General features: G+C 38.6%; 1 protein-coding gene across 1 annotated transcript in view; it reads right to left on the reverse strand.

The window, feature by feature from the left end:
* The window catches only part of Cstf3 (cleavage stimulation factor subunit 3), an 84,467-nt gene continuing 66,268 nt past the window's right edge, over positions 1-18,199 (reverse strand). Inside the window, exons 13-21 of the mRNA XM_027422337.2 lie at positions 17,990-18,064; positions 10,462-10,605; positions 9,089-9,191; positions 6,460-6,529; positions 4,993-5,188; positions 1,971-2,124; positions 1,266-1,360; positions 1,089-1,149; positions 1-724 (exon numbers count right to left, since the gene is read on the reverse strand). Coding sequence (XP_027278138.1) covers positions 522-724; positions 1,089-1,149; positions 1,266-1,360; positions 1,971-2,124; positions 4,993-5,188; positions 6,460-6,529; positions 9,089-9,191; positions 10,462-10,605; positions 17,990-18,064 — 1,101 coding nt within the window. The 3' untranslated portion in view covers positions 1-521. The remainder of the gene's footprint in view (positions 725-1,088; positions 1,150-1,265; positions 1,361-1,970; positions 2,125-4,992; positions 5,189-6,459; positions 6,530-9,088; positions 9,192-10,461; positions 10,606-17,989; positions 18,065-18,199) is intronic.

The following is an 18,199-nucleotide window of genomic DNA, read 5'->3' on the forward strand; positions in this document are numbered from 1 at the left end:
TATTTTTGAGGTCCTTTATTTTTTCAAAGGGCCTTTTTAAAAATTGTAACTACAAAACAGATGTCATATATTCTGCCATAAATAAAAACAAACAGGCAGGACTACATAAGCAAACTGAGAACAACTGTTTTTCAGAAAATGTGAAAATATTTTGTAATCATAAGCCATACAGTTTTTAAAATAAAACTGTGGAAAACTCACAAATCTTCAAGTGGCACATACAAGACACCCTTGAAGAGGAACAGCATGTGGCTTTGCCATTCTGTACTGTTCTCATATTATTTAAAACCTAATCTTTCTTAGAGGATAGGTCTGTTCCATATGCAGAATCCACACAGGCTTGGTTTTGTTTTGTTTTTCTCAAGAACCATATGATAGAGGCACCAATGACAATACAACTTTGTTTCCAAAAACCTTGTAACAAAGCATTGTCTCTTTAAAACATATGACTTAATAAGAGGCAAAAGAGGAATCCCGGTAAGAGTCTTTTCTCTCAGAGGCAGGCAGGTTTTGAAGCTGTCTCATCGTATCCGCTTCTGCTGCCGTGCTCTGTAAATGTCATGAACTGGGGGGACTACAGCCCCCTTTTCTTCATCTTCATCTGAGTCCTCGTTGGGTCTTTTGACAGCCTTGGTGAGTACCGCGCTACTTTCCACTGGGCCATTGCCTTCCACAGCCAGCTCTGGGGCCCCACCAGTGATGATCCTCACAGCTTCCTCAACAGCTATTGGGATGAAGCAAAAAAAGACAGGGCAGGATGCTTACAGTGACGCTGACATAGAAAAGTGAATGTTCTGCTAACTCCATAGCCTATCAGCAGGCATGGGATGGTGTTACTGCTGCCACGTCACAAGCTGCTATCATAACCAGGATGGTAAGACAGCTCAGACAGTGCATTCCACATGCTGCAACTCTGGTGACATTTCACCAGAATATGCCCACATTACAGAAGGCTCAGTTCACTTGAGAGTGTCACTATACTTGTGCAGATGGGATAACTAGCTTTGGAGACCTCAGTGGAGGGAAACAATCCTTCCTCCTTGGGAAACAATAATGTGAACTCCGAAAATGGGGCTTCTATTACTCACTGTTTGGTATCTTGCATCTTCGGAAAATTTCCATCAGTTCATCCACTTGTACAAAAGGACCCTATTATGACATGAATAAATTTAATCTCAGTTATCTGACAAGTTCACTTCCCATTATACAAGTGAAAAGCATACAATTACTGTGGCCCACAGAACCAGTGTGTACAGTGAACAAACCTGGAAGCAGATGGGAGGAGGGAGCAGTTTCATTAGGACGACAGCTGCAGGAGGCACTGGAAACACTCCACCGGGGACAGGGTGTAAGCCTGGTGCTGAGAGAGAAGGCAGGCATGAAACAAGTGGGTGCAGTTTCTATATGAGAACGCTGAAATCAAGTGACCCGCATACAACAACTGTCTATGTCCCTGCTGCCTTCTTCTGACCACTTCAAAAAGGGTTTAGTGCTTTACCCCTGTGACCAACTGAAATGGGTCTGACAGGAAATGTAGTATCACTCTCACGGTTACTGAGAAGCAGACAAGCGACTTCATGTAAAGCAAGCCTGGGCTGGTCTAAAGTACATTTTTGAGTTACACAATGTTTAGCAATCCTGTTTAAAGTCAGTTATTCAACAGCACATTTAATCAGAAGGGTCTTGTTCAAAGAGGGGTTACTAACTATTCACAACTGTGGTACAGAGTAACACAGTAATCTGCATACTGCAGCATTTATGAAAACAGCCACTGGGAAATGGGCTACTAGAATCTGTAGCACTCAGAGCTGGGTTTTGTTTGTTTTTTCTTATTCATCTGGTTCAAGAATTACTGTCAAGTCACTTGTCACACTAAGTCTAATAATTAACCTACAATGGAAAAGTCAGGTTACTTCCCCCCACACCTTGCATTTAAAGCAAACAAACCGAGGTCTCAGTACTGGTCTTACGTGCTAAATGCCGTGGCTGAAATGGAATCATCTGCTGAGTGTCTGGCTTAGGGTATTCTGGTTTTCTATCCACTTCATCTTTCAGAACAGGCACTATAGAAGGAGCTACAACTGGGTCTGGAATTATAGCTGCTAGCTTAGCACGGGAGACGTCCTGAAAATGCAGAACAGAAGAATCCTAAACCTGAAAAGGGTCTGACAGAATATTGTGCAGTTTATAATCTTGAGGCTACTGTAAGAACACCTAGGTTATAAGCACAGGAAGCATGGAGAAGGATACGCAGGAAATCTCATGATGGTATGGATTGTTCAGCACTCAACAAGGAAAGCCATGGGCTTTGAAGGTTGTACTTTAAAAAGTTTTATCTCAGCCCCAGCTAAGAAGCATGTACAGATAAAAGCCTTTGTGAGAGTAGTTGTGGGAATGGGCACCAAGAAGAGGGTCAGGTAATTTGGAGAAAAATTCAAAATTTAGATTTTTTTGTTTGAGACAGGGTCTCACTATGTGGCTCTGGCTGTCCTGGAACTCACTATGTAGATCAGGATGGCCTCAAACTTACAGAGATCTGCCTGGTCTGCTTCCTGAGAGCTGGGATTAAAGGTGTGCACCTCCATGCCCAGCTAAGGTTTAGATTTTTGATACCTCCCCCTTCCATTGGAATTGAACATCTCAGTTAAAGAAAAGAGCCCGAGTTAAGTGAAGTCTTGCTTCATGAAAGCCAAGATAAGAATTATCTGTATCTATACTGGCAAATAACAATTTGCTAGTGTAATGAACTTCCTTATAATGGTTGGTAGAGGAGAAAAGGAACATATGTTGAACAGTTACATTTGTCGGGCATTTTTAGCCTGACTGTATTCAATCTTTGAGGCAATCAGTAACATTCACAGCATGGACGGAAGCTCAAAAGGGATCACATAGCTAATAGGAAGTGGAACAAGGATTGGGAGCCCACCCTATGACCTTTTCAACACTAGCAGGGCCCTCTCCAAACTATGTCAGAGGAGCAGTACAGTCACCCGTTAACAGATCCTATCCACTTTAGTTCTTCAAATGTGCTCTAACACAATTGGTGACATTGCTATTATGTGGGCAAATCTAAATGAGTAGGCACAGTATGGCATACAACTTACTATGCCACCCAATACGCTAGTTCTACCCAAATATAAAGTAGAAATGGAAATACAGGCTGGAAAATTCAAATTGTAAATAGTCAAAATTTTCTTTTCTTCTTCTTCTTTTTTTTTTTTTTTTGAGACAGGATCTCACTATGTATCTCTGGCAGGCTGGCCTTGAATTTACAAAGATAAGAGATATACTGCTTGTGTCTCCTGAATGTTGGATTAAAGATATGCACTACCATGCCTGGCATTATTTGTCTGCCTAAAAATGGTTTTAAATTATGCGTGTGCAGCATGCATATAGGTGCACATGTTCTTGTCAGCGTTTAACTTGGTGGGAGTTGGTTCTCTTCTTCCATCATGTGGGTTCCAGGAATTGAACTCAAGTCACCAGCCTTGGTGGCAAGCTCCTTTACCCACTTTGCTGGCTCTATTTTCATTAAACTCTTTTTTTTCTTTTTTAAATTATTTTTATTTAAGCCGGGTGTTGGTGCCTTTAATCCCAGCACTAGGGAGGCAGAGGCAGGCGGATCTCTGTAAGTTCAAGGCCAGCTTGGTCTCCAGAGCGAGTGCCAGGACAGGCTCCAAAGCTACACAGAGAAACCCTGTCTCGAAAAACAAAACAAAACAAAATTTATTTTGTGTGCATTGTTGTTTTGCCTGCAAGTATGTATGTCTGTGTGAGGGTACAAGATCTCTGGAACTGGAGTTACAGACAGTTGTGAACTGCCATATGGGTGCTGGAATTAAACCTGGGTCCTCTGGAAGAGCATCAGTGCTCTTAACTGCTGAGCCATCTCTCCAGCCCCTCATTAGACTCTTTAAAACCACTTATAACCTAGAAAAAAAATTGGCCTTTTCTAATAACTCTTAAATAAGTCTAAAATATCTGTGGTTTTTCTCTAAGAAGTAAATGGAAGTAAAAACTGTTCCTTTTTTAACAGTAAAATAGGGGTTATTAGGAACTCTGTGATTCAATGGATTATAGGGGTGGTGCAGAACTGGAGCATCCATCAAAGAAAAGGTCTAAAGCTAAATTATGTATAATTTTTCTCAAAGTTTTTAGCCTGGTTCATACAGAGAATGAGACTCGGGCCAAAAGAGGTTGGTGAGGAAAAGAATGATGGCCAAGAACATCCTATTGCCAGTTGATTTAAGGGACCAACCTAAGACTCATGTACATACAGCTTCCCTGTGAGTTTCCTCCTTGCCAAGGACACAGAAAGGCCAAGAATGAGGGACCAATGGTGTTTTGCACAAGGGCTATTTCTGAGGTTTCAAAAATACTTGGGTTCAGGGACTAAGTTAGTTTTCTTATGGGTCAGTCATCTATATAGATAAGGACAACTCTTAGAGAAGCTGGTTCCCCCAGGGGCTGCTGCAAAAAGCTACAGACCTCTCAAGGAAAGTCGTGCATTTAGCAAGCTGTGGTTTTGTTTTGTCTGAATAGCAATCCTCCTGCCTTCCCCATCCCAAATCCTAGGCTTGCAGTTGGGAGTGCACCACCATGCCTGGCCATGTCCCTCCATGGTGTCTTGACAAAATATACAAGAGCAAATACATTTAGTTGAAGCTCCATCAAAAATATTCATCAGTTGATAAGAATTATTCAAAAAACAGATAGTACTAAAGGTTACATTAAGACTTTTTTCCATCGTTCATCAGACAAAAGACACTGACAGTTCCAGGTATACAATGATAGAGCATTTACCCTATCTCAGACATTTAATTTTCATTTTTTGTTACTTTTGATATTCATAAATAACAAAACCAAAATCAATGATTTTTTTTGTATTATTAGCAACATAGTAAAAAATTGATCTTAGAATGAAAATTATCCATGAGCTCTTAACATCAGGAAAGTGGAGACACCACAGATATCTTGGTGCTGAGTACATACCTTATAGCCCAGTGCTTTGAGTTCACTTGCAGAACAAGGGTATAGATCCATGAACTTGTATCTGTCTACCAGTAAGGCTGTTTCTTTGCCTTCATACTCTTCTCTGAAGGCTGTAAACCGTCTTTTTTCCACTTTGAGTATACTAGCTAAATCACCAATATTGCTTTCAAAGGCTAGAAATCGAGCCCAGATTTCTCTGTAAGAAAGTGGATATAAATAATACTTAATCATAAAAAGTTTGTTTTAAAATAATGATTTCTAAATAATAGAAAAATAGGATAATACAATGAAATCCTGGTCTTCATTAGGTTTAATAATTCTTTTCACCCTATTTGTTTAATTTATTTTTGCCAAAGTATTTGAAAGTCAAGCATAGACACAGTACGTTACCCCCCCACACACGCCTGTGTGCTTCTTATCTTCCTATCTAAGGTAAATAAGAGATATCAGAGAGGATAAATTGTTGGTGGAAAAAGAACCTAGACAGAGTTCTATAATTTTTTTCTACATAATATGGCTTCATTACTTTGCTTCGTGGCATAAATTATGTTGTAGAAGATTTTTCTTCATCTAATGTATTCCAAAATCTACTACGATTCTATAACTGATTCACTGAGACCAAATGGTGCACATCACTGTTTTAATGTTTTCAGATTACTTTAATGCCACAGGCACCTAAAGTAAGACACTGGGTACCTATAATGTGCCAGGAACTACAGAACTCCCACACTGGCAAACATGTTTATCATTTGGTGAGAGGGTAGAATTTCCCTCTGTCTAGGTAGCTGAGCTGGGAACTGAAGCCAAGATGCAAAGCCTTACTATGTTGGCTATGCCACTATATCATGTTATTCCTCTCACAGTCAAAGCCAAAGGTAGCTGTAACATGGAAAACCAGCTGTTGTGGAATAGTTGATCACAGTTAAAACTCCAAAATTGTTAATAAAGTTAACCTTGAACCACGGGCAGAGTCAGCAACTAGCTGACTAGAATTAGCCATAGAGAAACAAGGAATGTGGATAGAGACACACAGAAAAGAGAAAGGAGGGATTTAGATTTCTTGTGGTCTTTTTGATCTGGGAAGTGTGGAGAGAGGGTCAGCTGGTCATTCCCCCATTGCTTTCTTGATCTATCAGATTTTTACACCAATATCTGACTCGCAAGTTTTTATTGTTAATAGGACAACTTAGATAAACATATCGACCAGCTTTCAATACAGAAGAGTCTTTGCTTTCCACTAAAGAGATACATTCCAGAATGCCAATATGTTAAGTTCTAGAAATATTAAAGTAGAAAGACATAGTAAATTACTTAATAAATTACAAAGCCATTCCCAAATAATTCTAATCATATATAAAATAAAAAGTATGAAAATATTGCAAGTAGGTAAACTTCAAAATTTCTCCTGCAATGTACACTCAAGCATACAGTCCCATAGATCAGAGCTCACACATTTGCATGACTTACCCAGACTTCTCAGGAGGAAGGCTCCCAGATGTTAAAACTCGTTCAAACAAAACTCGTGTATTATTGTCCTCTAGGATATTAAAAACATAATAATAATAAATTAAAGTGTTAAATCAAAGTTTTACAATTCAACAATTTTTAAAATTTTATTTATCTTTATTTCATATGCATTGGTGTTTATGTATATCTGTATGAGGGTGTTGGATCCCCTGGAATTGGAGTTACAGACAGTTGTGAGCTATCACGTGGGATTGAACCCAGGTCCTCTGGAAGAGCAGCCAGTACTTGTAACCACTGAGCCATCTCCTTAGCCTCCAACAATTATTTTTTTAAAAGCAAAACAAAACCAAACCCCAAGCTTCTAATCCTCACAAAAATTCAATACAGAAAAATAACTTGTCATAACTGATTTTTATAGATAAGGAAATTTGAAGGTTCAGAATCACAGTTGGTGTTTGCTTGTCTCTTTGGCTGGCTTGAACTCACAAAGACAAACCTGGCCTAGAACTTACAGAGATCTATCTGCTTCTAACTCCTAAGTGGTGGAATTAAATAAAGATCTCTCAAACTCAGTGATTCTGAACCTTCAAATTAAGTCTTTGGAATCCAGCATACACAACAGTTTGGCATAGGCACCCTTCACTTGCTCAATAACTAACGGTCTAATGGCTTCAAAGCCATTCAGAACAACTCTAGAGCTTGAAATGTCATCTTCATGCCCCACAGTGCATCATCAGGGCTCTGCTATATTTACTACTTCTTGAATTCTATATATAAATCAAATGCATATAAAAACTTATTTAATCATCTTAGTCTTATGAAAGGTATTATTATGGCCATGTTACTAATGGGAAAACTGTAGTTTTTAAGTTTACAAACCTAAACTCATACACAAGTAAATAGAAGTTTTCTTAAAACAACTTTCATATAAGATCAGTTATTTTATTTTATTTTTTAGATTTATTTTATGTGTATGACTGTCTTGCCTGCATACATGTATATATACCATGTACATGCCTTTTATATCCACAAGAACTGGAGTTACAGACAGCTATAAGCCACCATGTGGTTGCTGGGAAGTAAACCCAGGTCTTCTGCAAGAGTAACAAATATTCTTAACTGCTGAGCCATCTCTCCAGCTCCCCTAATTGTTTTTTTTTTCTTCTTTTTTTGTTTGTTTTTCTAGTATTGTGCCCCTTATTTCCCATCTACTGGGTAAGGGCTTTTAAAATATATGTTTACCCCTAGGAAATAAGAGATGAGCTGTACAGAGTGTCCAGAGAAGAACACAAACAAGTCTGATTCCTAACGTTTCCTAACTGATTTTGTAGCATCACCCAATTTTGGGTAGCACTTTCCTGATTGAAAACCACTCTGTAAGGGGGGATGGCTAGGGGCAGGTGGGATGTTGTGGGGAGGGGAGGGAGGGGGAGAAGGGATTGACATTTGAAGCAAGCTTGTTCCTAATTTGAACTAATAAAATAAAATAAAAATTAAAAAAAAAAACACTCCGTAGAGTCACAATCTATCTACCATTATTCAGGGAATGTGAATACATGGTTGATATTGCTGGGATAGAGGCTCAGTTGCTAGAATGCTTGATGTGATGGCCATTCTTGGCTGCTAACTTGATTATATCCGTAATTAACTAAAACCCAAGTGGCTGAGTATACCCATTAGAAATTTTTTCTTAAAGTGGGAAGATCCATCTTTAATCTGGGCCAACCCTTATGGTGGCAGCCTATATGAAGGACATGAAGAAGGAAGCTTTTGCTCCTTCCAAGCTTGTTCTTGCTCCTGTTGGATAGTCCATTCCTTCACTGACATTAGAGCCCACTTCTTCAGGATTCTGGCATATACTGAAGACTAGTTGAGACATCTAGCCTTGTGAACTTAACAACTACTGGATTTTTGGACCGTCCCTTGGTAGATAGGACCATCTGTAAATCATTCTAATAAAACACACACACACACACACACACACACACACACACAAACATACTCTTTCTATATAAGTTTTGTTCCTCTAGAGAACCCTGACTAATACACTTGCCTAGCATGCAGAAGATATTGGGCTCAATGCCAGCACCACATAAATTGGGCATGGTAACAAACAGGTAGGCAGGTGGATTTCTGTTAGTTCAAAGCCAAACTGGTCTACGTATCAAGTTTGAGGCTAAACAGTGCTATATAGTAAGACCCTGTCTAAAAACTAAAATATTGAATTCATGGATGATAGGCCATTATTTCCTAGACTCATTAAATAGCTGTTTCTGATGTTATGTTGGAATTACAACACTTTAAATAAGAAAATAAAACCATCCAAATCCCAGGTACATAATTTCAGATTGTTTAATATTAAGAAACTTCAGCAAGGACTGGAGAGATGGCTCAGGGGTTAAGAACGCTAGCTGCTCTTTCAAAGGACCTGGGTTTGGTTCTCAGCACCTACATGGCAGCTGACAGCAGTCTGTAACTTCAGTTCCAGAGGATTCAATGCCCTCTTCTGAACTCTGAGGACATTAAAGACCTGGGTACACAGATATAACATGCAGGCAAAACACACAAAATAAAAATAAATGAATCTTTAAAAGAAAATAACCCAAGACAGATTCTAGAATCAACTTACCATTGAGGTGAGACAGATAGTCAATATAAGCCAAGACATACTCTGGAATGTCTCCATATTTCTTTAGTCCCAATTCAAAAATCTTAAAGGCAACAGATTTGTCCTAGAAGTAAAGACAGTACTGGTTTCTATGGAATGCCAGACAATGTATTAAAAAGAATATTAAAGCTACAGAATTTAATAGCCATGGTGGTGCACACCTATAATCCCAGCAGAAGGGACTAAGAGGCAGGAGGATTGCCACAATTTCAAAGTCAGTTTAGCTTACATAACAAGACACTGTCTCAAAATAAAAAGCAAAAAACAACAACAAAGAAAAACTCCCACAACATCTAGATATGACAAGCAACAGAAGAACTAAAATGGAAATTAAATTCATGTTACATAAAAACTCCTGAGCTAGGGGCTGGAGAGATGGCCCACGTTCAATTCCCAGCAACCAGTATGGTGGCTCACAGTCATCTATAGGGCAATCTTATGCCCTCTTCTGGTGTGCAGACATACATGCAGATAGAGCACTCATATACATAAAATAAATAAATAAATCTTAAAAACGAAACAAAAACCTCTTGAGCTGAATAAAACCCAGTCCAGGGAATGAAACAAGAATTCCTTTAAAATGAAAAAAGAAACAAAAATGAGAAAAGAAAGCTGGGGATGTAGCTGATGGTAGAGCACTTGCCTGGAATGCTCAAAGCCCTGAGTTCACCCCTCAGCACCACCATAAACAAAATAAAACAGCTAAGTAGCTAATGTCAGCATACTGTCTAAGACATATTCCAAGGCTGGTTGCCAGGCTGCATTGTTAGCAACCCCAGTACTGGGGAAGTGGAAGCTCAAGAGTTTGAGACCAGCCTGAGATACAAAACCCAACAAACTAAAAGACAACCACGGGTGAGCTGGGAAGGGTCAGTGGTAGAATGTTTGTCATGTATCAATTCATGAGTTCAATCCTTAGCACTGACCTCCATCCCCCCCAAAAATCTAAGTAGTGAGATTTTCTAGGATTCATGAGGCTTTCTAGTATATAAACAATCAACCAATAAAAAGAAAAAAATGTGGAGCTTAATAAGGCACAAATTAGCAAGCAATTGAGCTGGATAATGTTCCACATAATTTTATGCAGCCAAACTTAAGACTTCCTTTACAAAACAGAGTAATTAAGTTTAAGTACTTAAAGTAAGACTTTAGAGATGGGGGTCTTTGCTATGTAAAACTGGCTGGCCTGGAACTCATTAAGATCTGCCTCCACCAATAGTATTGGGATTAAAGAAAGGTATGTGCTACTGTGCCCAGCAGGACTGTTTTTCTTTTCATGAATATATCTCAGAGGAAGAAAATTATCACCTTTATTTAAGCATTTCAGTATTTACCTTACTACAGTAATACTCCATGAGTGCTGCAGTAACATAGACATGATGGCGAGTTCTGGCATCCTCTCTTGCTTTTTTAAATATCATTCTTCCAGATTTGATACCTTCTGCTCTCCTTGCAAATTTCATATATTGGATATATACCTATGAGAAAAAAATTATTTGTATTCTACACATTAGGAAGAACATGGTCCTCACAGCATCTAGTACCAGGGCATGGAGTTCTATGCTAATGTTTCTAGTATAAGAAACTACAGAGTAGAATTATAAGTTACTTTTCCACAGTCTTTAGGGTACATGCTAATTTTTACTGAGACATAATTTACATGACACAAAATTATTCTTTTAGTTTTTGTTTTTCAAGACAGGGTTTCTCTGGGTAATCCTGGCTGTCCTAGTTCTGTAGACCAAGCTGTCCTCTAACTATGAGATCTGCCTGCCTCTGCCTCCTGAATGCTGGGATTTAAGGCATGTTGCCACTACTACCTGGCATGATCTGTTTTTTTTTTGTTGTTGTTGTTTCTTTCAAGACAGGATTTCTATGTATATCTCTGGCTGTCCTGGAACTTGATTTGTACACCAGGCTGGCCTCAAACTCAGAGATCCTCCTGTCTTTGCCTCCTGAGTGTTGGGATTAAAAGCATGCACCACCACTACCCAGCTTCTACTAATTCTAGACTGTTAACTGAGGGGAATTCAATCCCTATCACTATCACTACCAAAACAAACAATCAAACAAGGGCTTGCCTAGCAATGCACAAATCTTAGTTCTGACCATTAGTGCCACAAAAATGAAAAATGTTTATAAAACAAAATTTGGGGTCTGGGAAAATGACTTGGTGGGTAAGTGCACTGGCTTCTTGAGGATGAGGATCTGAGTTAGAATCCCCAGAACCCTTACAAAGCCTGGGCATTGCCTGTAATGCAGTGTGAGGGCAGGAACAGATGAACCCAAGAACTTGCTGGCCAACCAGCCAGCCTAACTCAAGAGGTGGGTTTCTGGCTCAGTGATTATCTCAAAGGAATGAGGTGAGAAGCTAAACAGAAATACACCCGATTCCCATTTCTGGCCTCCACCCACATGCACAGGTGTGCACATCTGCTTACACACATGAACATACACATAAACCACATACTCCGCCCCCCCCCCATACACATACAAAATTTCACAATTGAGATCTTCACTCCCTTGGGTAGGTATATTCCAAGATATATATTTTTTTTTAATTTTGATTTCATGCACATTGGTGTTTTACCTGAATGTATGTCTGTATGAGGGTGTCTGATCCCCTGAAGTAACAGATAGTTGTGAACTACCATGTGAGTGCTGGGAATTGAACCCAGATCCTCTGGAAGAGCAGTCAGCACTTGTAACTGCTGAGCCATCTTCCTAATGCCCCAAGATACTTTATTTTAAAAATTGAAGCACCTGTGAGTGTCCATATTTCCCAGATTTCTGCCTCAGCATATCTGTTACTGGTATATAGGACGGCTACTGATTTTTGTATGTTAATTTTGTATCCTTTGCTAGGATCATACTATCTGCAAATAAGGATACTTTAACTTCTTCTGTTCCTATTTTCAGCACTTTTATTTGTTTCTCTTGTCTTGTTGCTCTAGCTAAGGCATCCACATTATATTGAATAAAAGTGGAAAAGTCAATAATACCCTTGTGTCTTGTCTGTGACTTTAGTGGAAATGCTTTGAGCATTTCCCTATCTAATAAGATGTTTGTCACATCTATGTTTATTACATCAACATATGTTTCTGGAGTTGATAAGATGGCTCAGTGGTAAGTGCCTCGGTGACAAGTGTCTTTACTTTCTGAGCCATTTCTCTGGCCCTGATTTCTCATACTCTTGTCCATGTATTTTTATTCTAATTTTTACTTCTCTCTCTCTCTCTCTCTCTCTCTCTCTCTCTCTCTCTCTCTCTCTCTCTCTCTCCCTCCCTCTCCTCCCTTCCCCTTCTCATGTAACTATTTAAGTATTGTTACTTTTACCTCTAAAACACTATAAACTACATTTCCCCCAATCAGTTCCCCCAAGCCAGTCTCTGAATCTTGTAGGCGACAGACCATGATGTACAAAAATATCTTCTAATGCCAGTTAATACCAAGACTCTTAATCTGTTACTATACCTAGGGCATAAATAGCAGTGGACTCAAGTAAAATTAAAATAAACAAAAAGTGTGAAAAAAAATAGGGAAATCGGAGGACACAGCCAGGCGTGTTGGCACATATCTTTAATCCCAGCACTCGAGAGGTAGAGACAGGCAGCTCTCTATGAGTTTGAGGCCAGCCTGGTCTACAAAGAGAGTTCCAGGACAGCCAGAGCAGTTATACAGAGAAACCCTGACTCAAAAAAACAAAACAAACAAAATACACAGGGAAAGAGAGAGAGACAGAGAGAGAGAGAGGAGGAGGAGGAGAGAGAGGAGGAGGAGGAGGGAGGAGGAGGAGGAGGAGGAGGAGGAGGAGAAGAAGAAGAAGAAGAAGAAGAAGAAGAAGAAGAAGAAGAAGAAGAAGAAGAAATAATCTGGGATGTCGGACAAGATCAAGACAGAAGTTAATGAAATGGAAACTAAAGGAACAATACATATAATGAATTAAACAAGCAGATTTTTTTGTTAAAAATTTTCTTTTATATGATTTTATCTTATGTGCATAGTGTTTTGCCTGTATGTATTAGGTGTACAACATGCATGCCTGGTGCCTGGCCAGAAGAGGGCATCAGGTCTCCTTGAACTGAAGTTCTAGGTCATTGTGAGCATCTATGTGGGTTCTGAAAACCAAAGCTGGGCCCTCTACAAGGGCAGCCAGTGCTCTTAATTGATGAGCCATATTTCCAGCCCAAAAGAGTTGGTTTTTGAAATTAGAAGTAACATTGACCAATCCCTATCCAAACTAGCCAAAGAATGGAAAAGATCCAAATTAATAAAATTAGTAAGAAAAATGAGATGTTATTATAGATTACAATAAAAATAGAAAATCATTAGGAAGTACTTTGAAAACATACCACAAAAAAACCCTGAAAATTCTAGAAGAAATGGCTAAAATCCTAGACATATATGACTTAGCAAAATTAAGAAAATATGAACAATAAATTGATCCATAACAGTCAGTGAGACTGAGAAAGAATAAAAAGTCTCCTAACATAGCCGGGCGGTGGTGGCACACGCCTTTAACCCCAGCACTCGGGAGGCAGAGGCAGGCGGATCTCTGTGAGTTTGAGACCAGCCTGGTCTACAAGAGCTAGTTCCAGGACAGCCTCCAAAGCCACAGAGAAACCCTGTCTTGAAAAACCAAAAAAAAAAAAAAAAAAAAAAAAAAAAAAAAAAGTCTCCTAACAAAGAAAAGCACAGGTTCAGATGGATTCATGGCTGGATGTTCCCAAACCTTTAAAAGAACTGAAACCAACATTCTTCAAACTAGTTCACAAAGTCCATGAGGAAAGAACCCAGACATCAAAAACAGAGGACACAACAGAAAAAACAAAAACAAAAACAAAAACAAAAACCTACTCTATAGATACAGAACAATTTCTCTGATGAACACAGCTGCAAAAATTCACAATAGAGTTCTTACAAATCAAATTCAAGAACACATAAAAAGATCATACACAATGATCAAGATGGCTTCATTACAGAGTTGAAAGTTGATCCAATATATGTCAATAAGTGTAATCCAGCCCTAAATAGATTTAAGGACAAAAAGGACATGAGTAACTCAAGATACAGAAAAAGCCTTTGACAAGATTTAAAACTCCTTCCTGATAAAAACCCTGAAGAAAGTAGGAGTAGAATGCACATATCTCTGGGGTTTTTTGTTTGTTTGTTTGTTTTTTGAGACAGGGTTTCTCTGTGTAGCTTTGGAGCCTATCCTGGCACTTGCTCTGTAGACCAGGCTGGCCTCAAACTCACAGAAATCTGCCTACCTCTGCTTCCCGGAGTACTGGGATCAAAGGCATGCACCACCAATGCCCGGTGCATGTATCTCATCACAATGAGAATATACAAGAAACCTAAAGCCAACATTATCCTAAGGGAGGAAAAGAAGGATTTTCTCTAAAATCTGGAACAAGACTCAGTCCTCACTTTATCCAATGATCAGTCAATAAAATAACTGAAGTCTTAGCTAGAGCAGAAACAAAAAAAGAAATAGATTTAAAAAGGGAACTGTCCAAGTATCCCTTACTTGCTGGGCATGGTGGCACATGCCTTTAATCCCAGCACTTGGAAGGCAGAGGCAGGTGAGTTCTAGGCCAGCCTAGTCCAGCTCCAGGACAGCCATGGCCATATAATGAGACCCTCTCAAAATAAACAACAATAACAAAAATTATCTCCTACTTGCCAATGAGACAAAACTGTACTTAAAAGACTAAATATTCGGGGACTGGAGAGATGGCTCAGCGGTTAAGAGCACTGACTGTTCTTCCAAAGGTCCTGAGTTCAATTCCCAGCAACCACATGGTGGCTCACAACCACCTTGAGTGAGATCTGGTGCCCTCTGCTGGCATGCAGGCTCAAGACTGTATAGACTGCATACATAATAAATAAATAAAATCTTTAAAAAAAAAAAAAAAGACTAAATATTCCATCAGAAAACTGTTGGATCTGATAAATATTTTCAGCAAACTATCAGGATACAAAAACCAACATAAAAATCTGTATACTAACAAAAAACTTGCTAAGAGATTAGGAAAAGTAGCCCATTCACAATCACTTTTTAAAAAAACAACACAAAATACTTAGAAAGAAACTTAAGCAAGGGAGGTGAAAGACATCGATGATGAAAGCTGTTTAAAATATTGATGCACTACACTGAAGTGACATGAGAAGATGGATAAACAAAGATGTATGTTCATGGGTAGGCAGAATGATGATGTGAAGATAATGGTATTACTGAAAGCAATCTATTGATTCAACACAATTGCCATAAAAATTCCAATATCTTAATGTTGGGACATGGTCCATGAAGGAAGCTATGTGAGGAAAATTCTGAAAGCTTGTGAGAAAATTCCAAGGAAAAAAGAAAAGAGTCTCGTAGCCTCTGTTCCTCCATAGCAGGTGCCCCTCCCAGGTGTAGCAGATAGGAGTGAGTTTAATCATCATTTACTAGAATTATTCAGATGATGTTTCTGAGCATGGGTTGTCCCCATGATTTTGTACAACCTAAACTCATGTGAGCTTTGCTCATATGAGCTTGATTAACCCTCAGAATTGAGTTCATACCAATAAATTGTGCCATATTGACTATTTCATGAGACTTTAGTCTGCCTCATTTTTAAGCTCTACTCTCTACTCATGCCACCAACTAGAGCAGAAACACCTTAACATAAGACCCCTGTCACTTAAAATGGCTAAAAGAAAACATAAGGAAAAGAATTCAAGGTGTGGGCATAGGCATGATTTTTTTCTTTTTTGAAGAGAATTCCAGTAGCACAGAAAATAACTCCAAAACTGACAGATAGGATTATATGAAATTAATAAGCTTCTGCACAGCAAAAGAAATTGCCATATCAGCAGAATGAAGGGATAACCTACAAAATGGGCTGTACTTCAGACAAGGGTTAATATTTAGACTATATAAATAACTGCAAAATTAAACATTTTCCCAACAAAAGTCTTACAAACAAGCAATATAGTATAGAAACCAATCTATTTTAAATCAGAGAACTGAATATAGAAAGTTCTCAAAAGGAGAAATCCAAATGACCAATTTTTTATCTAAATGTCAACTATCCTTAGCCATCAGGGAAATGGAAATAAAAGCTACTTTGAGATTCTATCTCACTCTAGTCAGAAAGTCTACGATCCAGAAAATAAACGATAACAAATGTTGTTGGGAATGTGGGGAAAGAGGAGCTCTTACATACTGCTTATGGGAATGTAATGTAGTACAGTTACTATTGAAATCAAATGGAGGCTTCTCAAAAAAAACTGAAATTAGAACTACTATATTACCCTGCTATTCTATTCCTGGCATATTCCCCAAAGACTCTAAGTCCTCCCAAAGAAATAAATGCACATCCATGTTTACTGCTATTCTATTCGCAATAGCCAGGGAATAGACCTACCCTAGATGTCCATCAACAGGTGAAAAAATAAAAGAAATGTGATATAATCCATGTGTGATGGTACACAGTTGTACCCCTAGACAATTAGGAGGTAGAGGCAGGAGGATTAGTAGTTCAGGGCTATCCTCAGTTACACAATGACCTCAAGAACAACCTAGGCTACACCAGACCCTGTCATAATACTCCCGCCTCCCCAAAGCTAAAAAGAAAAAAAAAATGGTGGTATATATATACATAATGGAATTTTATTCAGCCATAAATAAAAATGTAGTTGTGACATTTTCAAGAAAATGAACTGAACTGGAAAGTATTATCTTAAGCAAAATAACCCAGATTAAAAGACAAATTCCATGTGTTTTCTCACATGTAGATCCTAAACTTTGATTTTTATATACGTGTGTACATATGTATATTTAGGAGAGATGATGCCTTAGTTAGGGTTTTTATTTGTTGTGAAGAGACATCATGACCATGGAAACTCTTATAAAGAAAATATTTAATTGGGGTGGCAGCTTACAGTTCAGAGGTTCAGCCCATTATCATCATGGTGTGGAGCATGGCGGCAGACAGACAGACATGATACTGAAGAGGTAGCTGAGAGTCCTACATTTTGCAGTTAACAGGAGGTGAACTGAGACACTGGGTGGTATCCTGAGCATAGGAGATCTCAAAGCCCACTCCCACAAGCTTCCTCCAACAAGACCATACCCACTCCAACAAAGCCATAGCTCCTAATAGTGCCACTCTCTCTGAGATAATTACAGCCAATTACATTCAAACTACCACAAATGAACCATGAAACTGTAAACTCAACCATGAGTAAAGAGACCGTAAGGGTAGGAGAAGGTAAGAGAAATAGAATATATGTGACATGAAAGCAAAAGGGAGACTATTAGAATTGGAAAGGCACCAAATAAGGGGGAAAAGGAGATGAGATAGGAGAATAGCAAAAATAAAGCATGCATGAAAATGCCATAATGAAACTCCTACTAAGTATGCCTATTTTAAAAGACTAATTTAAAAATATGATCATATAGTGTTATAAGAAAGACCTTTTGTAGCTATTTTATACTGATGCAGTAAAAACAATATTAATAGAGTAGAGATTACTTTTAGGGATTGGGGCAGAGTAAAGGGTTATACAAAGGGTCACAGAAGGGGATTTTTTCAGAGGTGGTGGAAATGCTTTACTTCTTTATTTGCTTCTTGAGGCAGAATCTTATATAGTGCAGGTTATCCTTAAACTCACTATATAGTCCTGATCCTTCTGTCTCCACTTCCTAAATACTGAGATTACAAGTGTTAGCCATCATGCCCAGTAGTGTTTTGTATAGAAGGTCTCATGATCTAATAAGACATAAGAACAATGAATGTCATTGTGTGTGATTTAAATGTTTGCTGTATTAAGTCAGAGTATGATGGTGAAAAAGAGACTTAGAAGGTTACTCACCAAGGTGGGGTCAATGTCCTCAATTGCCAGAAGCCTGTTATATATACTGTGAACCTTCTCATACTTCATGCGACTCTAGGAGGCAGAGAAGTGAATATAAGTATATACTCACTAATGAACAGATATAAGCTTTAAGGAGCCCGAAGCCTATACTCCTGTTCCCACAAGACACAATGGCACCTATATTGCACATAAATTTATATGAACTTG

This window comes from Cricetulus griseus, chromosome 6 (assembly GCF_003668045.3).
Source record: "Cricetulus griseus strain 17A/GY chromosome 6, alternate assembly CriGri-PICRH-1.0, whole genome shotgun sequence".
NCBI classification, from domain to species: Eukaryota; Metazoa; Chordata; class Mammalia; order Rodentia; family Cricetidae; genus Cricetulus; species Cricetulus griseus.